At 23.7% G+C, this 21,758-nt stretch overlaps 4 protein-coding genes across 4 annotated transcripts, besides 18 other annotated features; 1 reads left to right on the forward strand and 3 right to left on the reverse strand. All coding sequences in view use genetic code 6, as the record gives it.

Annotated features, from left to right (window-relative positions):
• Nucleotides 1-541: 541 nt before the first annotated feature.
• Nucleotides 542-9,906, reverse strand: IMG5_161280 (hypothetical protein; the record flags this gene model as incomplete). Its single annotated transcript, XM_004030366.1, has 7 exons — nucleotides 9,412-9,906; nucleotides 1,683-9,371; nucleotides 1,432-1,623; nucleotides 1,137-1,380; nucleotides 754-1,085; nucleotides 628-709; nucleotides 542-588 (listed from the first exon to the last, which is right to left on the reverse strand). Exons 1-7 carry the CDS (start codon nucleotides 9,676-9,678, stop codon nucleotides 542-544), a joined length of 8,853 nt encoding a protein of 2,950 aa, XP_004030414.1. The 5' UTR covers nucleotides 9,679-9,906.
• A 717-nt stretch (nucleotides 9,907-10,623) lies between these two features.
• Nucleotides 10,624-10,649: a microsatellite.
• A 7-nt stretch (nucleotides 10,650-10,656) lies between these two features.
• On the reverse strand, nucleotides 10,657-15,264 carry IMG5_161290 (hypothetical protein; the record flags this gene model as incomplete). The annotated part of the gene is made up of 4 exons (XM_004030367.1): nucleotides 10,657-13,838; nucleotides 13,900-14,365; nucleotides 14,424-14,746; nucleotides 14,812-15,264. 4 exons carry the CDS (start codon nucleotides 15,262-15,264, stop codon nucleotides 10,713-10,715), a joined length of 4,368 nt encoding a protein of 1,455 aa, XP_004030415.1. The 3' UTR covers nucleotides 10,657-10,712.
• Nucleotides 14,765-14,808: a microsatellite.
• Nucleotides 15,265-15,273: 9 nt separating the features above from the next.
• Nucleotides 15,274-15,306: a microsatellite.
• Nucleotides 15,285-15,328: a microsatellite.
• Nucleotides 15,329-15,448: 120 nt separating this feature from the next.
• Nucleotides 15,449-15,545: a microsatellite.
• Nucleotides 15,469-15,498: a microsatellite.
• A 1,266-nt stretch (nucleotides 15,546-16,811) lies between the features above and the next one.
• Nucleotides 16,812-16,875: a microsatellite.
• A 147-nt stretch (nucleotides 16,876-17,022) lies between these two features.
• Nucleotides 17,023-17,073: a microsatellite.
• Nucleotides 17,074-17,097: 24 nt separating this feature from the next.
• Nucleotides 17,098-17,127: a microsatellite.
• A 184-nt stretch (nucleotides 17,128-17,311) lies between these two features.
• Nucleotides 17,312-17,355: a microsatellite.
• A 200-nt stretch (nucleotides 17,356-17,555) lies between these two features.
• Nucleotides 17,556-17,627: a microsatellite.
• Nucleotides 17,626-17,698: a microsatellite.
• Nucleotides 17,652-17,698: a microsatellite.
• A 36-nt stretch (nucleotides 17,699-17,734) lies between these two features.
• Nucleotides 17,735-17,809: a microsatellite.
• Nucleotides 17,760-17,809: a microsatellite.
• A 14-nt stretch (nucleotides 17,810-17,823) lies between these two features.
• IMG5_161300 (hypothetical protein) lies at nucleotides 17,824-18,891 on the reverse strand (the record flags this gene model as incomplete). The annotated part of the gene is made up of 1 exon (XM_004030368.1): nucleotides 17,824-18,891. One exon carries the CDS (start codon nucleotides 18,889-18,891, stop codon nucleotides 17,824-17,826), a length of 1,068 nt encoding a protein of 355 aa, XP_004030416.1.
• A 1,120-nt stretch (nucleotides 18,892-20,011) lies between these two features.
• Nucleotides 20,012-20,051: a microsatellite.
• Nucleotides 20,052-20,132: 81 nt separating this feature from the next.
• Nucleotides 20,133-20,195: a microsatellite.
• A 262-nt stretch (nucleotides 20,196-20,457) lies between these two features.
• Nucleotides 20,458-20,486: a microsatellite.
• A 180-nt stretch (nucleotides 20,487-20,666) lies between these two features.
• Nucleotides 20,667-21,751, forward strand: IMG5_161310 (hypothetical protein; the record flags this gene model as incomplete). Its single annotated transcript, XM_004030369.1, has 1 exon — nucleotides 20,667-21,751. A coding segment is annotated over one exon (399 nt), but the record flags the coding sequence as incomplete, so codon positions are not given.
• Nucleotides 21,752-21,758: the final 7 nt, after the last annotated feature.

Consider the following 21,758-nt stretch of genomic DNA (forward strand, 5'->3'; position numbering starts at 1 on the left):
GGTTTTAATATTTTCAAATTAAACTTAAGTATTTATTAATCTTGTTTTCAATAAGAAAAAAGTAATTTATTTGGAATCTTTGCCACATAATAATTAGGATTCGCCATATAGATCGTTATTTATATTTCTTGATAACAAAAAATAATTATAAATGTCAAACTATTAAATTTGAAGTTCTTATTCTCCTTAATTACATGAAATTATATTATTACCCATTAAAATTTTATATTAAATTTATTATAGACTTATATAAAAATAATATAATTTATTAATTTATAATAAAAAACATATAAATAATATTATATTATTTCTATTTTTAAAACTAAATATATAGTATGTTTACAAATTCTTTTAATTTTAATTATATCAACTATGTGATTTATTTCATATATAAATTTTATTTTTATTTATTAAAATAAAATTATATAAATATTATTAGTATTTTATTTAATAAAAAAAATTAATTTTATATTATAGAAAATTATTTTAAAATATTAATACAATAATTAAATATAAAACAGTTATTATATTTATATAATAATCATTCTCCTTATAAATAGAAAACCCAAGGAGGATAATCGAATTTTTCTAATAAAAAATAAATATATAATATTATAAAATGTATACCTGCTTATATAGTTAGTCTCCCATTTGAAGAATTTCCAGCAACAGGTTTATATTAAATAGCGAAATTAATGTTTTTTTTAGCCTAAAAAGTAAAAAAATATAAAAATATTAAGAAAAAAAAAATACATCAATTTTAACAGGATTCTTAACATTTAAAACGAAGCTGGTATTATCTATTCTAATAGTAAATTCACAAGGTTCAAAGAAAGGATTTTTAAATTCAATAGGAGGAGGCTTCGGTCCTGATATTTTGAAAGGGCCCTTAGGTTAAGGAGCAGATGATAATCCGTGTAACATGCAAGTATATTCTCCCCCTTCCGGGCTATTAATAATAAGAATAGCTGTGCTTTCTCCCAAAACAGAAGGTTCATATTTAATATTTACACTTAACTCATTTCCATCTGTACTATCAGACGGAGGAGCAATTATGGTAGGTTATTATTATTCTATATAAAAATCTACTTGGATAGGAGGTTACTTAGCTTTGGGGTCTACAGGAGCAACTCGACCTAATCTATCAATTCTGCAAGTATAAGTTGTTTACTTTTTACAATAATTTATAAATTTAAATGATTAAACAGTATCAAAGCCTAAATAAGTTTTCATCGTAAGACTTCTAGGGATAGTGGAAAGAGGAACTCCTTTTAAAATTAATTAATATACTGATTAACCTAATTCATGTGAGTTTAGTATGACTTTTGATTATTCTTCTTTTACTAATAATGGTCTGAATATTATTTCAAAACCGAATTCCTTTATTTTTTTTCATTATGTTTTTATAAAAAAAAAAAAAAAAATTATTACTGAATTTGGTGGTATTTTAAATGAAGTAGGATTTATAGTTATATTATCATTATCTGATGTAAACATTTCTTTTGTTATTTAGACTGGTATATTTAATGGATTTATTATTGTTATTAATTTAATTGAAGTTTCTCTTATAAATGCTGACATTTCGATTTTTTCCATTATATCGGCAGGTTATATATTAAGATTCTATTATTTATTTTATTTTATTATATTATATTTTTATAAAATAATATATTATATTTTACTATTTTGAAATGAATATATTCAAAAGTTTCTGTATTTTTGAAATAAACAGTAAGGTTTGTTGATAATTATTTTAAACAAAAGAAATTCATTTTATATTCTTTTGTAGTTTCGCCAGGTACATCAATAACATTGGCTCCAGAAATAAATATAGAGGAATCTTAATTATCCAAAACCCAATTAACCGAAAACCTTTGGGTTTTTTTAAGCCAATTCCTGATAGGAATAATTTACATATAAGAATGCTTTGCTTTAGTAACTATATCGAAAGTTTATAAAGGATTAGGAAGCAGTGCTTATCCATAAAGATTATATAAAATCGCATTTCCATCAGGTAAAGGAAAGAATAAAGTAGCTTCATGTTGAATATCTTTAATTTAAGGTATTTCATTATTCGCGGTCATTGTAAGAGGATTATAAGTTATTTCATATTCTGATGTACCATTTGGAGGAATTTCCAGTATTTCTTTTCCTGTAAAATATCCCTTTATATTCGGTTTGTTGCAATTTATAGAAACTTTAATCCTGCATTGTTCGGAGATGGGATTTTTAACTAAAACTTTCTATTTGGTAGTAGTTCGGACTAATGTAGAAAATTTCAAGTCTTAAATTTGCTCTTTTGGTTAGGGAATACATTTTCCTAATAAGTTAATGTATAAAGGGTTAGAACCTTCTATATTGCATTTAACTTTACTGAAATGAATATCATTATCTATTAGATTAGGATGGAAAGTAATTGTGAAGAAAATATCCTCATGTGGAGGAAGGAAACCTTTTTCAGGAGAAATAGAAAAGTAATTTTTACAGAATTGGAAATCCCATTCAAATTTAGTTCCTATATCTCCTAAATTAGTTAATTAAATGACTTTTGTTTTAATCGAATTAATTACAACAACTCCGAATCCAATGGTATCTTCCATTAGTTTGAGTTCAACTCCATGGCATAAAGCAGTGAGATTTAAAAGTTTTTTTTTTTCTTAATTTTCAACTATTTTGTAAAAGAGCTCCTTTTTAAATTAATGCAAACGTAATTCAGGATGGAAAGTTATTTCTATGTCTTTTATTTCTCGAGGAAGTATTTAAAATTCATTACTAGGAGTTACATGTATATATGTTTTGGCCAATTCAGAAAGCTGATCTTCTACATCGAAAGTTATTGTTATTGGTTTTCTGGATTAATTTGATACTTTTACAATTTTCGAGCTTTCGTCTTTTACACGGACTACTCCAAAGTCAATATTTTAATCTTGAGAATTTTCTAGTTCAAGCTTCAAAGGAACTCCTTCTCCGAAAATTCGTACATCTATAGTATGCAAACCGTTAATATTAAAAGTGAGAGTTTCTTCGTATTTCTTGCTTTCTCTTGGAGTAAATATTATTGGGATTTTCAGTATGTTATTTTCTTTGGTTTAGAGAATTCCTTTTTTGTCTTAAAATGAATCCACTTGTAGAGGTAAAATTACTTATCCTGGAGGCAAATTAACATCTAAATAATTAGTTTTTTCGAAATTTTAAGTTTCTATAGACATTGCAGACACATCTTTATTTTTGACTTCCAAAAATGCTGTTATTGGAAGTGGTTGCCTGAAAACATATTAAGGACCGAAATCAAAAGAAAGAAAAGAAAATTCTACTCCAGGTTTTTTAGCATTGGCTTGTAATCTAAAAGTATAAGAAGGGCCTGAAGAAATATTTAAAGTAAAAGACTATTTGAAAGTAAGCTTGGTTTCGGTTAAAGGAGAGAACTTTACTTCTATTTAAAATCGCTCATTTTATTTCACTGTACCGTTTTCAGGAGTAATTTATATGAAAGGAAGATGAAGAAGCTTTTTTATTGAAAAGTCAAAGTTAAATTCTCCTGAATTCTCTATTTCGATTATTTTTGAACGTTTTTCATTCACATACATATCACCTAAGTTTATAATATGCTACATTTCAGAATCTAAAGGAGTATTTGGGTATTGCTGTAAATATACAGAGTGATGCAATATATATCCAATTCCTTTGACATTTAATGAAATTGGTCTTTATTTCCTTTTTACATTACACTAAATGTTGTAATTGAATTAGAGTTCTACTTTTGGCATAAAACATATTTCAATTGTTAATTCAGATTATGCATTTACTATGCCTTGCATAGGAAATACTTATAAAGAGTCGAAATATTCAGGTTCTCCTTTAATAGAATCTTTATAAAAAGAAAAAGGAATGGGAACAGTTTCCAAGTTTTTAATTTTTATTAATTCTTTATTCTTTCCTCCTATAAGAAGTGGACCAAAGTTGACTTTTCCAACATCGAAAAATACATTTGGCTCATTTACTGTTCCAACAATAAGGAAATTTTAGACAATTTTTTAAGATGGAATTTCAAAATACCAATAAGACTCGTGATTTCCAGTCGAATCAGGTGCATATTCGAAGATCATTTCGAATTTTTTACCGCTTAAAACTACACCTTTTTATGTTTGGCATTTAAAAAAATTATCGTTTTGGACGTTTGCACCTGCTGGTAATTTATATTCTTCAATTTTTTTCCATTCGAATTCATAACCATATGCTGTTGGGTTTACTACATAAAATTTCTTTGTATTTTTTACTTTTGTGCCTAAACTTTCGAATTCTATTATATTAAAAGATTTATCTAATTCAGGTTTTTTATCACGATAATTTGTAGGCTACAATTCGAAATGACAAATAGGTCTTTCTGTTTCTCCTTCTAATGTAATTACTAAAGGTTCAAGTTATTTATCGAGATTTTCAATAGAAATAATTAGGAATCTTTCGTTTTTATCAAACACTTCTGTAGGAGAAAATTTAACAGTAAACTATTCATCGCAAGAGGGGGATATGGTACCTTATTTAGGATTTATATAGAAAAATCCAGGATCTATAATTGGTTAATTTGTTTCTTCGTCGTATTTAATAATAGTGCATGTATAATTAAAAGGAATAAGGGATATGTTTTTTACATTGAAAATGTAATTTCGGGAAGTATACATTAATGTTGGTTTGAAGAAGATTTCTTTGCTTTAAATTTCGTATTTTGAGTAATCAGATATGCCTGATACTTTTAGAGTGATGTTTTTGTCTGTTTTTTCTATAGTTATGTTCATGGGTTCTTCAATTGGTTCTTAATACTCTATATTTGCTTCTTCTTCTTGTAAACGGGCAGGAGGTTTATCATCTTTTGGTTCATCGCCTTTTTTTTTTTTTTCAGCAGGCTTTTTTGCACCTTTTTTGCCTAAAGCTGCTAAAGCTTCTTCTTCTCTTCTTTTAGTATTAGCTTCTTCGCTTTTTTTAACGTACCAATCAAATTCTCTTTAGGTAACAAGAAGAGTTCTAGACATAGAATCATCCCAATCAATAAAAGGAATAGGAGGAAGATTTAATAAATCTTTTTAATTTTTGATTTAAAAGTCTTCGATCGATCCAACTTATTTCAAATGTTTAGTCTCTAAAATCAAAGCGAAATTCTTATGTGTAGTTGGTTTATTTCCTTTGAAATATAGTGTAATAAACTTCGAAGATTTGGCTTATAAATGACCTGTTCTTGGTACAAAGGTAAAATCTTCACAACCTTGGGTATTCCAATTGAATTTTATATGCTCTGATTTGTTGTTTTTGATAAAAAATCCGCATTTCTTTTCTTCTTATATTATGCAGTTTGAGAAATTTATTTCATCTTCTAAGTCTTCAGGAAGACCTTCTAATACTATATCTTCGTAATATCCTTCACCTTGAATCATAAATTTAGTTATTTCGTAAGGATTTAATAATGTTTGTAATTGTATTTACCATTATTTTATGCCTTATTCTTTTGGACAGAAACTTATGTTGAATGTTTTGTAAGATTTAGGAGTTAGCGTGTAACTATTTTGATCTAAAAATTTAAAGTTTTCGTTAGATATTAAATCCCATTTTACTGTGGCGGGAATTTTCCCATCATTTTTAATAATTATGGGTAATATGCAGCTTTTATCGATTCTTACTTTCGGGAACTTCAACATTGGAGTTTGATCGTTGAAATATTCTTTCGGTTTTTCCAATTTTATAGTCGGGAGTGAACCTTCGCCTTTTAAATCAAATACAAGTTTATAAGTTTTTGGATTTTATTCCCCAAATTCGACTATTGCTTCGAAAATTCCACTATATTAAGCCATTATAGTTGGCTTAAAGAAAACTTTAACATAAGTATGTTCATGGGGATGTATTTTGGCTTATTTTTATGCAATTTCAAAAGCGAAAGGTTCAGTGGATTTTTCGTTTCTTTTCCTGACCTCAAATTTGACAGAACAAGGTATTTTATGAGGATTTGAAATTTTGAATTTTTCGAAAATTCCTTCAGGATTTTAAGAGGGTATAAGTGTTCCGAAAAAAAACTGTTTTTCTTCTAAATAAAATACATTGGAATTTATCATTGAAGTGATATTTTAAGCTGCATTTATTGATGGAACGATTATTTATTCTTCGAAAATCTGTTCGAAATCTTCACAATTTATACCAGGTACACAAGATTCACCTACTAATTCATACAAAATTCCATTCGGTTAGTCTTTTGGGTCTCTTCCGCTAATTTCTATTCCTAATTTTTACTCATGGATCATTTGCCCTTGACCGAAAAATTTAAGTTCGATTATGGTAGAACTATCTGGTGGGATAGTTCCTTTGCAAGGATTTACTTAAAATTAATTTACTATTAAAAGAGTTTCTGGTATGTCATTTTTTCCTTTTTTCTTTTTTTCTTGAGCTTTTTTTTCAGGCTTTTTTCCCTTTTTACCGTCTTTTTGGTCTGCTATATCTAATGCGGCTTATAATCGAGCCTCTTTTTCTTTATTCTACTCTTCTTTTATTTATTTGAGAAAAGCTTCATTGAAATAATCAAAAATATTGTAATTAAATTCAAAAAGTCCTTCATTTTTAATTTCTAAAGTAAGCGTTTTTGAATCATTATATTAAATAGGGCCAAAATTAATGCTTTTTAAAGGAGCTATTGCGTATTTGGAAAAAATAGAATTTATTTTTACATTAATAGGTACTGGTTTAAATAATTCAAGTGTTTTTCCCTCTAAAATTTCCATCATAATATCTGTAGTGGAGCTATTTGTATTGAATCTAACTTCACTTTAAGAACAAAATCTTACTAAAATTTATGTTTATTGTTCTGGATTTAATTCAACTTTTTAAGGTTCTATCTTAAAGCTTTCCTTAAAGATCTTCTTTTTCATCACAAATTGGAATTATACTAAATATAAGCCTATGTTTTTAACTGAAAAATAGCAGTCTTTAATATCTCCTACACGAATGTGTCCGAAATCGAGCATATTATCTTAATTATTGTCTGGAAATTTCAATTCTACTGAAATATTGAAGGCTTCTGCTTCTATGGGAATTATTTTGTTTTCTTATCGAATGTTCATATTTTCAACATCTTCTACTTCTAAAGTTAATTAATTAAGGAATTTCTATTATTATATTGCTTTAAAGGTTACATATATGCTGTCTTCTAATGTAGGTTTTAATAGTCCTTCTGTATTATTAAGTTGGAATTCTACAGGAAGTTACTCTATTCCTAAAATGCGCCATCTAACGGGTATTTGTCCGTTATTTTTGAGTTTTATTTCCTTCTAAGATTACTAATTTAATAATTTCCTTTCGAATTTTATAGGACAGCCTTCTATTATGTCAACTATGGGCTTACATCCTAAACACATCATTGGGAGAATTAAAGGCGTAGGATTATCTTTTATCATAATAATTATATCGTCTTTAAATTTTTAAGCAGCATCAGGAATGGCCCAAACTCTTAATTCTTAAGGAATATCATTTTGTTAAATTATCATTTATTAAGGTTCAATAAAAAATATTCCCTTTTTGTATTCTTAGTCAGTTTTTATAGAAGATATTAAAGAGAAAGTTAAATTAGCTTCGTATTTTCCATGATTTGATATTCTAAATGTTGTAGAATTTATTTTCCTTATATCTGGATCTATTTTTTTTTCAGGGTTTTTACCAATTAAAAGGGGACCGAAATCGAATACATTTTCAGATTATACGAATACTTTACTTAAATAACTTTCAGGAGAATTCAAAGGTCTATTTTTTTTGATTTACCAGTATATGTTTTTGGACAAATTCGATATTGTAGGATAGTCCGCAATTGCTTTGATATCTAAAGTATATTTATCAGCTCCAAAGGAATTCTCAAATTCAAGTTTTCCGTCAAAAATTCCTACAGATTTTGTAAAAAAGCGAACCACAAAAATCAATTTCTTTCCTGCGGGAATTATCCATCTGTATCCTTTTTCTTCAAGATCTTCTTTTTTGAATTAATATTATTATGCTTATTTTTATTATTCTGCGAGCATTTTTTTTTCTTGCTCCTCTATAGATAATTCTTAGATGCTAACTCTCCCTCTTTGCCTTGGGTTTGCTGAAGCTATAGGTCTTTTAAGCTTATTTTAAGTGTTTTTATTATTTTCCTTCTAATTATCTAGAGTTTCTTCTACTATATCTTGTAGGTTGTTTATTTCTCGTATGGGGTTTTCTATAGGAGTTAGTATTTGGAAATATTTTAAAGCCTCATTCTAGATTATTTCTTGTCTTTTTTGTTAAATATTTCTTTAAGGTTTCGTTATTATTTAATGATATTCAGGATCTTATACAGGGACTGAAAATGGGTCAGGATAATAAGGTTAAGGAACTATTTTTTATGCATATAATTGCATTTATTAAAAATTATAATGTAAAGGGAATATTGTTTTGGTACGGATTCCTTTCATTAAAAGCTCGGTATAATCTATTATTTCTGGAGGTTATGCAGGGGAAATTTCTTCAGGAATAATTTTACCTTTGGCATCTTTTTTAATAGGCTTTTTTTCCTCTTTTTTACCTTCTAAGAATACTGGATCATGTATGGGAGGATTTTCGATTTTTTCTTTATATTGATTAGTAAAAAGAGATATGAGAGTATTAATTTTTTTATTAAATGCTAATTCTTCTTCAAAATTTTAGAATTAATAAGGCTAGAAAACATCAAAAAGATTATTTTCTTAGATCTCTTCTATTTGTGAATTATCTTAACCTATTTTTTAGATATTTTTTTTCTTTTTAATACTTTAAGTTAATTATTATTTAGTGTCTTTTTTTTTATTCTTTTCATCCTTTTTATTATTTTTTTTCATTTCCTATTCCAATTCCAAAGCCAATAGTTTTTATTTAATTTTCTCTTCTTCTTCTTTTATTACATCTTCCATGCCTTCCCATTCAATCATTTTGTAAATTTCAAATCCCATCTCGTCTAACTCTTTTTAAAAAACTACCATTTACAATTCCTATTCACCAACTGCTTTCATTATGCATTTTAAAGCCATTAATTCAGAACTACAGTATTTTGATATTAATTCATCGAAAATCACTCCTGCATTACATGTAGGATGGATTAATTTTTCGCGAATACATCCTTCTATTATTTCTTCAGGAAGATAATTAAATAATGATGTGTTTATATTGCCCCATTTAGCTTCTAATTCAGGAGCTTTTTTTCCTGCTTTTTTTTTCCATTTTTCTCTTTCCACTATTATTTAATCATATTCTTATTTTTTTTCTTCTAAATATTTTTATGCTTATTCTCCGAATTCGGTTTTATTTAAGATCGAATTTTCTACACATTCATCTATATTTATGATTTATCTCTATTTTAATTTTTTTTTTTTTTATTTGAATAAATATTACCTAATGAATTTCACTTAAATACTTTGCAATTTTAGTTTTGCCACATTTAGGGTGTCCTATAAACACAATATTCACTTTTTTATCGTCAGAGACTTTCTAAGGATATTTAGTTTAAGGAATGATAGTATTTAATTCATCAATTCTTTTTTAATATTCTTCCTCATTTGTGAGATTTTATTTAATTAAATCTTATAATTTTTGAATTTCATCTTGTTTCTCCACATCTTTAGCAATAAAGTCCCATAAATTGTCACCTGGTAACCTCATATTTGCAAATACCTTATCCTGAGTATTAAAAGCTTAATATTTTTACAAAAGCTCTTCTTCTTCCAAATATTTCTTATCAAGTTCCAAACTATAGAGTTCCGTATCATATTCACTATAATTTTTAACTTCAACAACTGCAAAAGCTTATTATTCATAAGGCAAAACAGGTCCAATCTGAATACTTTTTGGCAAAATTTCAAGATTTATTTGCGTTCCTTAACCTTTTGCGTAAAAAACAAAAGGTTTATGATTATCAACGATATTAATAGTGAACTTTTACATATAAACCTTTTCTTAAGAAGGTTCAAAAGTGATATGTAAAACTTGCTTTTGTCCACTTTGTATAGTTCCTGAAATTGGTAGAAGCTAGAATTTTTTTTCATCTTTGTTTTTTTCACTTTATATTAAATCAGCTCGTGTATTTAATGACCATGTACATGGTATTTCCTTTTCATTAAGGAATCTAAGATAGAAAGTTTTTCTTTGTCCGCACAAAACTTTTCCGAAATCAATAATATCTTCCATATTTTCAATTTTTATTTCCGGAATAGTAATATTAGATATAAATTCAATATTATATCTAGCCCCATTTTTTACTTCAATAGGTACTATACATTTACTTTTTCCATATTTAGTCTTAGATTTAGTTTAATAAACTATTTTTAAGATATAATCGTTTCCAGGCTGAATTTTAGGAGGTCTTTCTGTCATAGTATAGCCTGCTAAACGAGCATTTTTTGTATCAATTAAAAGATCAATAGGCTATGTACTATTATTGGTGATTTTAATTTCTTTTTTTTTAGTTGAATTCAAAACTACATTTCCTAAATCACATACAAAATTTGCTAAATAAATATTACTATATAATGTGTTGTCTCCTAATATAACCGTTTAGTTTTTTTTTTGGGATTAATTATTTTAATTTTCTTATTCTAATGTTACTTCTTATTATTATTATTATTATTATTATTGAATTTATTACTAGGCTAGCTTTTCTTCTATCAATCTACAAAAAAACTCTTTATCTAGTTCTTTCATTATTTCTTTTTATATTTATTCTAAACTCTTAATGTTTATATTAGGAATATACTCTTCTCCAATAGATTCGTTGGCCACTTTTTCTAATAAGGCGGCTTATTTTAACATATTTTCTCTTTCGGTTTTTTTTTTTCATATTATGAATTAAATCTTTATATAAACTCTTCGTTATCGGTTCTTTCTAAATCAACGAAAATGGCTGGATAAATTCCTTTTCCAAAAACTAATATATTTTCAGCTTCGAAATAACTTACTTGTACTTGCATAATTTCTCGGAATTCAGAAGGCATTATAGGACATATTTTAATTAGTATTTTCTGTTTTTCTCCTCCTTATATTCTGCCAAATTATGGATTACATTCTATATAATCTTTTCTTTTTACTTTATCATATAAAATCTTAAAATCAAAGGACACTTTACTATTGTTTTCTATATAAAACTCTCTTATAGCCCATTCACAGAATTTCACTTCTCCAAAATCAATATTTTTAGCGGAAATTTTATAAGAAATTAAAGATGAATCCCCAATTAAAATCACTTCATAATTTGGTCCTCCATCTACATGACAAACAGCTGTAGTTTTCATTTTTTGGCCTCCAAAAGCATTATAGACGAACTCAACATCATCTATTTCTCCAGGATTTAAGCTTCCTGACAAAGGAAGAATATCAAAGACTTCATTTACTTAGAGTTTTTTGTTATTATTTTAATTATTCTAGCCTGTATTATTAGCATTTATATACTCTTCTTCGAGGAAAGTCCATTCATAATTAATAGGCATTTCTGAAACATTTTAGATATTTACGCTAATTTTTTTAGAAGTTTCATTTAAAATAGCTCCGAAATTCACTGTATTTTATTCAAATTTTACATTTGGGAAGCAAACTTCGCCTACAAGATCTATAAATTCTCTATGGGGATGATCTACATGTATTATTTATAATTTTCCCAATTATTGTCCTGATATACGGTCTGTTTTTTATCCAGGATCAAAATCTACTTTCACAAAGGTGCTTTCTCCAAATGAAAGAATTAAATTTTCTTTATTAATTGAAAATGGAGGGGACACTTTCAGTGTGAAATTCGTAGAAAGGATAGATGCACATGTAATTTCCAAATTTTTTGATATGGTCATAAAAGGTACATTTTTTTACCATGCATATTTAAAATACAAACGTTTTTCTGAAAACTTTAAGGTTGGTTTTATGAATTCACCATCTAATGTTGTATTGTATAATGTTAGGGTCTTTCTTTCGTTTCCTACTTAACTATTTAACATAAATTATTCTGGGAATCTACCTGTTTTAGTAGAATAAGCTTTGAATTAGAACATTATACCATGTTTAGGTGGTAAAACAACTGTTTCGGGAACTATTGTGTATATATCAGGTTCTTATTATGGTTATTGTTATTATTTATTAGTTATATCTGTTACAGTAATATTTGTTTTTAGTTTATTTACATTGCTATTTTACTATTAAGTATTTTTATCTTCGTTTTTTTTCTTTTCTTGTTTTCTTACCCAAGTTAATTTTTGAGGTCTTCTCCCTTTATTTTCTACAAAAAACTCTTTTGGATAATTCTTATGAGTATACATAGTTTCGAAATCAATATTATTAAGATTGTCTTTGCAATAAATAGTCGAACCAACGCCTTTAGCCTTTAATTAAATATCAATATCTAATCCATCTTTAATTACAAAATGTAAAACATCTTAAAATTTAGAAACTTCATCTGCAGAGCAGACTACTTCAACTTCAGTGGATTCCTAAGGTTTTAATATTCCATATTTCTATATAGGTTTAAATATTGATATTTTATTTTTAGTAAAAACTCTATAATCAGCTTCTATCTTTGATTAGTTTGTTAATGTTAATTTCTTTGAGTAATCATTTAAAACTTCTACTTATCCAAAATCTAGTTCTTTTAGATTTCCTCCGATTTCAACTATAGGGCCTATAGACATAGCTACAATATTAACAATGTAAGGTAGATTATTATTACATCCAACAATAACAATCCCTAAAGGCAAAGTAATATCATTAAGTCTATTAGTAACTAACTTAACTTAAATAGTAGCAGTTGATTAAGGTTCTATAATTCCAGTTTAAGGCTCAACCTCATATTAAGCAAGGATCATGCTTTCTTTTTTTTATTCTTAAATTTCGAACTTTGCTCTTAATTATTTGGAATGATTAATTAATTATAATCCCATAATATCCCTATGTTTAAGAAATATTTCGCCAAAATCAAGCCTATCTTGAGGTTTGATTTCCACTTAAGGCACCTCTGATTCAGCCCTAATAGGAAGGCATTTCATATCTTGGGCTACTCCTTCAATATCTATTGTTAATACCATTTCATATTTCTTTATATATCGGGGGGTAAATTCTATTGAAATTTCAATTGTTTCACCTGCCTAAATAGAACCTGTAGCTCTATCTATTATAAATTCTTTGTCACGCATTTTACCATCGCCTGGAATTCTCAAAATATAATCAAAAGGGACAGTCGATTTGTTTATTAGTTTAAGTTTTTCTTCTTAAGGAAAATTATAAGAAACTTTTCCAAAATCAACAATTTCCTTATCAAATTCAAATTATGGTGCACGGATATGTCCTATGAAAAGAATTGATAAAAATTCTGTTGAACCTTCGAGTCTCCATCTGAAATTCTCTTTAAATTCTCCAGGTTTTGAACTAGAGAATTAGACTCGAATTTCTTTTCTTTCTCCAACTTTTAATACACCGTTTTCAGGTTCAAATTTAAACATTTTCCCAAAATATCTGTCGTTTGGCAAAAGTTCAAATTTGCATTCAATTTCGCCTTAATTTTCGATTATTATTGTTGGTCGAACTTCTTCGTTTACAAATGGGTCCCCTAAATTAATCTCATTTTAATTCAAAAAAGCTTTAGGACCTATCCCTTCTCCTTACTAAGTTAATGAAAGTCGATCTTAATTACACGATATATTACAAAAAGCTGGACAAGTATATGAATGGGCACCTTTTGGCTTAAATGATAATGTTATTGTTATTTCAGAATTAGGCCAAATTTAACCTTTTATAGGTTCAATAGTAAAAATATCATCTTAAAAAAGCAATAAATCATCATCAATTGCCTTTTATTTTTAATTTTTATATAATTTTATTTATTTAACAAAAAATATAAAAAAATTATACTTTTCGGATATCTTTATATTTTCTAGCAAGCATTAATTCAGCTTTTTTTAAACGCTTTTAAACTATGTCTTTTTCATCATTTTCTTCATTATCAGAATCATCTTCTCCGTTTCCGAAATCGAAATCTTCATTAATTCCTTCATTATTAATGATTTCTTTAAGAAGCATTATTTCTTCATTTTCTTCTTCTTCTAATTATAGTTTAAGTCTTTACTTTTTTTCCTATTCTTCTTTTTCAGTTGCAAATGCTCTCCATTCGAAATCTACTCTAACTACAGATTTATTGATAATTTGTAAGGTTTATTATGTCTACAAGCCTATATAAGCTTCTTCCATTTAAACAAAACTTTTAGATAAATAAACCACATGATTTTATGCTTAACCGATGATAGAAACATATGCTTATAAATTATCATATTTTAAAATTGCCTCATTTTTATAAGGTTTGGCTTCTTTCGGATAAAATCTTTTTTTTTTAAATAAATATATAATCAATCATATATTTTATATAAAATGAAATATACTTTATAACAATTTATTCATTTTATCCTTATTCTAAAACTCCTTCTGTTCTATTAGATTCAAAATCTTAAGGCAATTAAAGGAACCATTTTGCAGTTTTTTCTCCTAAATTTCTAACTATTACAGGCTTTTCAGTAACATATTTAACTGGACATTATCCGAAATCCAATAAATCAGGAAAATCTAAAACTGCTCTTTTTCCAATCGCATATATAGGAACTAAAAATTATTCTCTTTCAGTTACTATTGTTAATTCATAATAATAATCATTCTTAGCTTCTGGAGAAAATTTTATTATAAAACAAGCTTCCATACCTGGAGCAATCTTTTATTTAATTTTTGGAAAAAAGCATTAAATTTAAAAAAAAAACATTAAATTAAAAAAAATACTTTATTTCCTATATAATATTTATCTAAAGGATCATTAGAATTAGAAGCTTTTTATTGCTTTTAAAAATTTTAAGATAGAGCTGGAATTACCTAAAATAAACGAGTATCTGGTTGAAGAATTTTTACTCTTCTTGCCACTTTGTCTTTATTTCTTAATTTAAAAATCTTTTCTTTTAATTATAGAGGCTCATAATCTGTAAATTATATTAAAGTTGGCATAGGATCAAACAAAGGTTCGTCTATTGGAATTGTAGTTTCTGTATATATGGAATAATCAGCCAAATTTAAAAATTTCATTATTTTGGGCTTTTAGTTGTAATCATCTAATAAATTTCCGCTAAATTATTTCTACGCTAATTGGGTTGGGGTTAACTTTGTTATTGCCTTTACGTTTTGGTTAGAACTTTTGTTTGCGTTTAAACTTTATACTGTCTTTTTACCAAAAGAAGACATTTTTTTTAATTATTTTATGCTTTTTTTATATTATCTTTTTTTTAATTTTTTTTTCTTTTAATTAATGTGTAATAAGTAATAAATAAAGTTTTTTTTTTTAAATTTTAAAAAAAATGCATATTTTTTTTTTTTGGTTTTTTAATATTTGTATTTTTATCAATATAATTAATAATTTATATAACTTTTTTTATTTATTATTTATTGTTAATTTTTATAATTTAATATTTATAATTTTTTTTATTTTTATGTTAACTATTTTTATTTTATTATTGATAATTTTTGAAAACAATTAAATTTTTACATTACTTTAAAAAATATTTAAATAAAAAAAGAATTATAAAAAATGGGAAATTCTTAAAAAATAATAAACTAAAATATAGAATAAGATTAACCTAAAGTGAATTTTATAAATACAATAAACACATCAGCTTATGGAGAAATTTAAATTTTCCAAGATTAAAAATAAATGTCAAATTATTATGCAATAAAAACTAAAATATTTGACTAACAAGATGAATATTAAAAATGTATTAAAAATTTAGAAGTTAAAAAAAAATTATCTCACAAAAACTTAATTTAAATAATAAAAATAAAACTGACTTCAGACCGAGCATTTTGTTCTAATATATATAAAATTGAAATATTATATCCTTATTATTTAAAAACATTAAAAGATGAAATAAAATATAGATAAGAGAATAATCAAAATTTTACAAACGAAGTAATAAATTAAAAATTTTTTTTACATTTTTTTTTTTATATTTAAATAAAAATAAGGAAATTAGTTCTTTTCTCGAATAAATTCTTTCTGTTTTAATATATTTGCATTCAAATGGGATATATCATTGTGATATATAACCAGATAATATATATTATGACAATTAAAATTATAAAATTTATATAACAGATATTAATTTTTTAACAAATGGTATTTCAGGTTATAAGAAGCATATAATACATATTGAGAACTAATGCTTTTTAGCCCCTGAGCTTTTAAAAGAACTCAAAGTCTAAAATATTTAACCAAATAACCTAGATTATTCGAAATCAGATACATTTTCTTTAGGATTAACATTATTATTAATGATAAATTCACTTCCTAATATTAAAAATATATATGATTTTGACAAATATACGATAATATAAGAGGAATTGGAAGCATAATTGTTAAGTGCATCTTAAAAAGTCGAAAACTATATATATGAATTAATTTAAAATATGCTTTTGATTGATTAAAATAAGCGTTTTGGCTTTAATTAATCTTTCGAGTTCCTTAAAATAAATACTAAAAATTAAAATAATAGCCAATAATTAATTATAAGCCATACAAAAGAAATAGAATAAAAAATGAGGAAAATTAATGTGATTCAAATGTTAAAAATTCTTCTTAGAAAAATCAAAATAATATAAGTATATAAAAAAAAGATAGGTAAACTGCTAATAGTTAAAATAAAATTATTCTGAAAACAAAATTCTATTAACAAAAAGAATACAATAATTTTAATAATAATATTAGTGAATAATCTATAAAGAATACAGGAAATAATTAAAAAAACAATAAAGAAGAAGAAATTAAATTATAAAAAAATAATGGAGAAGAAGTAATTAAATAAAAAGAGCTAACAATTTAATAAAACCATCTTAAAGCTGCATAATAGAATAACAATAAATAACTAGTAAAAAATTAAATAGGTAAATAATCTTCTTATATAAAAAACTAAATAAAAAAATATATTAATGACAGAATAAATTAAAGTTAATTAATAAAAATATTAAATAAATTAAGAAAAACTAGTAAAAAATATTAAGTAAATTCTAATATAACATAATATGAATAATTTATAAGATAATAATATATAAGATTTTAAAAATAATAGTAATGGCTTTAGTAGAAAAAGTGAATAAATTTTAGATAATAATAAAAGTATTGAAGAAGATTATAATAAAAAAATCTGCATAACTGATTATTTGTAAAAAAGTTTAAAATTTATAGGTAAATATAGCTTTTCACCTTTAAGATAGTTTAGAGAGAATTTGTTAGAAGATGAAATATATGTACCTGAAAATAAATATATGTACGAAAATAATATAAGATAATAGAAATAAATATATAAAATATAAAATTAAAAAATAAATATTTTGGAAAATATTGAAAACAATAATAGAAAAAGACGATATAATATTTATAATAATAATAAATGGAAATTTTGAAAATTTATAAAAAAAAAAAAAAAATTATAAAAATATATTACAAAAAAAAAAAGTTATTAATATTTACTATATGTAAATTGATAAAAATAATAATATAATATAAAATGAAATAAATATAAAAATAAGAAAAATAATTAAATATAAATATATATTTATATATTTAAATAAATTTATATATTAAATTAAATTAAATTAAATTAAATTAAATTATTTTAAATTAAATCAATTTTTATTTATAGAAATTTGTTGATATCTAATGAAAATTTATAAATAAATTTTTATTTAATTAAATCTAATTAAATAAAATTTAATAAAATAAAATTAAATTAAATAATTGGATATTTTTTATCATTCATTATATCTTGAACTTCTTGCAAATTTTTCATTTTAAATTACTGAATTTATAGCATTATATATATCTGTAATTAATTGATTCTCACTTAGTCCTAGTTTTTTCTAATTCCAAATTTTATATACATCCTCTTCTTTTTCTAATTTTTTACCTTCTAATCCTGCTTTATGTAGATTTTTTTTTAATAATTCCTAATCCTTACATTCCCAAGGAATTTTAACTATAAATTCAAATGTTATTCCTGTGCCTAAATTTGCTGGATTTCCACTTAAAAATCCAAATCTTTCCGAATAAGCAAAATCAATATTTTTCAAAGCTTTAATATAATCAATTAATCTCTAAATACATTTTTTAAAATTTCCTCCTTTTTCGAAACTTTTAAAAGTCAATTAATCATTTTCATTCACCCAAACAATAAAATTTTCTTCTTCATTTACAAAAACACCTCTTCCTGTTTCGAATCTTCCATGATCTTCATATTATAAGTTTTTTTGTTCAAAACCATAATTTTTTTTGCCTTTTAAATCTTTTAAAGAAAAATATTTAAGGTCTTTTAAGTTTTCTCCAATAATCTTTTTTATATTTTCCTCGAATTTTTTTCTCTACCAGCATGTCATTCCTGCAGGAAATGAATGATTATTTATATTTCTAACTAAGCTTATATTCATACTTAATAAAAATTCCTCGTGATGTTTTTAATTTAAGTCTTGTAGTTCTAAACTTTCTAAATCTCCCCATGTATTTTTTTAATGATCTTAAGGCTTAAAATTATGATATTATTCAACTACTTAGTCCAAAAATTCTTTAAATGCATTATATGAATCGGAAGAACCAGCTTATATTTATGAAATTTAACCACTTTTTAATTACTTTTAGGTTCTTTTATAACCTATTAATTATTGAAATGAGAAGCCAGATTTATCTTCTATTTTTTTCATTTTATCATATATTTCAGGGGTTAGTGTTTTAGCTAAAATTGAATCTTTTTCTGGAACATTTGGATAAGGTTGATTTTAGATATAATTTTAGTATATTTAAGTTATAAATTAGTTTAAAATTATCATTTTATTTAATTTTAGATTTTTATATAATTAGATATATATAATTTTTTTATTTATTCTAGAATTAGCTAATATATATTTTTTATTTATATTTTATATATAAATTGATAAAAAATAAAAAATATATATTATTTTAATTTATTAAAAAGTATTCCATATTTTATTTTTTATATCAATTTTTTTTACATTTACTAAAAAAACAAAACAATAAAATAAAAGCTGTTAAAATTAAAAAAGAGAATAATAGAATAACAAAAATAATTATAAGGAAATCAAAGAACAAATAAATAAAAATAGTTAAACTAATAAAAAAAGAAATTATAATAGAATAAATATCTATATATATAATTATATCCATAAAAAATTCAAAACAATCTTAATATTCATTAATATATATAATAACTCATTTTCTTAATTGTCTGAAAAAGATAATTTTTTTGACAAATAATATAGTAGAACTCTAATTATCAAATATTATTAATAGTTTCATGATTATATTAAAATAATTCTTAATTTCTCCTATATTAACCTTTTTGCTGCTGCTTTTTAATAAGCACTGTTTTTAGTTTTAATTTTTAATGTAATTGACTTCTGGTCGAATAAAATTAAAATTTTTAATCTTTATTAAAGACCATTCCGAAAAATCTAGAGGAATTGGAAAATGTAATTCTGTAGTTGTGTTTTTGTATTTTTAATAATATTTTGTTACTTTTTTTTGCTAATTATATATCGTAAAATTATTTTTAAGAATATAAAGATTGATTAGTGTTTTTTTTTTTTTTTTTTGTATATTAGCTTTTGATTTTGCTTTTTTTGATTATAAAATTTTTATTAAAATCATAAAGACTCTGGACTGATTTTTATTTATAGAGGTTAATTAGATTATTATAAAAAAATTAAGTTTATCAAAATTAAATAAGTTGATAAGAAAATTCAAAAATCTTTGATTTCAGATTATTAATTGGCATGAAAATGAGACTTATTTTTTTAAATAATTCATATTGTAATGTCTTTTTTAAATAATTTCTATTATTTGAATATACTAAGTTTGCTTTTTTACTCTTTTTAAAAATAACTTATAAATTTTATCTTATAATAAAATAAATATAATTTAGTATATTTTATCTATTTTTCAAATATTTATTTTTAAAAATCTATTTTTATATTATTAATAAGATGTTAATATTTTATTTTTTTAAAGAAGCATACATAATTATTTTTTATTAAATTATTGATATAATAAAATAATTTATTGATTATTTTTATAATTTTTAAATTATATTTTAAAATAAATTATTATTTTTATATATAATACCAAGTTTTGTGATTTAAATTAATTTAAAATTATTTTATGGCATATCTTTAATATTTATTATATTAAAAATAATATTAAATAATTTTTATTTGAAATATTATTTATTTTTTTTGGTCTATAGTTGAAGTTAGTTATTAATGTATTTACTTACTATAAATAATAAAAAGGTATTTTATTTAAAAAAAAAAAAAAAAACTAAAGATATAAAATTAAAAATTATCTTAAAAAGTTTAATATTTTATTTATATTTGAATTAAAATTAAATAAATAAAATTAAATAAATTTTAAACAAAAATAATAATAAATAAAATGTAAATATATTATATAAAAGAAATATAAGAAAGTTTATTTAATATTATTGACATATAAAAAAATTTAATTCAATTTTTTATAACTTTTTATTATTTTGCAAATATATCCATAATTTCATTATAACTAAATTCTTATTATTCAAAATTTGAGCTTCTGCCAGAAGTGGATTTACTAGAGAAGCTTTTAAAATGATTTATAACATTCAATATTACATTTTAATTAGGTTAACAAATAGGTCTTTTAGTTGTCACAAGTTACAAAGCATCTTCGAATTCATATCTTTAATGAAGAACCAGATGCAAAATAGCAGTTTAGGGTGCTCTTCCAATTCCAGAAGTGCAGTGAATATAAAATACATGATTGTATTTATATAATTAAAAAATCTAATCAAGAATATCAGGAGCCTATTAGACATACGAGATTTGGTCATTATCTCTAATAGGTAAATTGAGATGAATTATATTTTTTTCTTCACAAAGTTTTTATATTAAATTAATATCAATAAAGTTTCTTTATTAATCATTTTTTGTTTAAAGATTTATTATAACTGAAACATTAAGTGAAGTTAATAAATTAATATCATTTTGACAATTAAGGAAAGTTCCAATATATAAATTATCATCTATTTAGTTATATTATAGTTCTTCTCTAAAATATTAAGGCTCTATTTCAGAATAATAAATAGAATACTTGTTTTTTAAGTTTTTGGAACAGGTTATATATCTAGATGGACCTCTTTCCATTTAGGTTAAATCTTTAATATATTTATATTTAAAAGAATCTATAGTCATGTCTATGTATATTTGATTTTTATATATTTCTTTTTTTTCTTATGATTAGTACAATTAAAATGGTTTTTTAATTTATTAATTATTCCCAACAACATGTATTATTAAATTTTATTATTATGATTAAACCATAAATATTATTTTTCGATAATTATATATATCCTAAATATATATTTTATTATTTTCCTTTTGGATGTAATAACTTCCTTTATTTATGTTTAAACTACGATAATTACCATTTTCAATATTTATAGTTTCGTTTGTATATTCTTTAAGTATAGCATATTTATAGTTTATTATATTTTAGTTTTATTCAATTTAGCATTCGCCACTCCAAATATCATTCTCATTCCATTTTAATTAAGTACCTTTTTGATCTATTATATTTCCATATTCGTCGTATTGCAAAAGGACTACTTTTTATCCCCATTATACTTTACATTATACCTGTATTT

The sequence above is a fragment of the Ichthyophthirius multifiliis genome, assembly GCF_000220395.1.
Source record: "Ichthyophthirius multifiliis unplaced genomic scaffold scaff_1120509251214, whole genome shotgun sequence".
Lineage (NCBI taxonomy): Eukaryota > Ciliophora > Oligohymenophorea > Hymenostomatida > Ichthyophthirius > Ichthyophthirius multifiliis.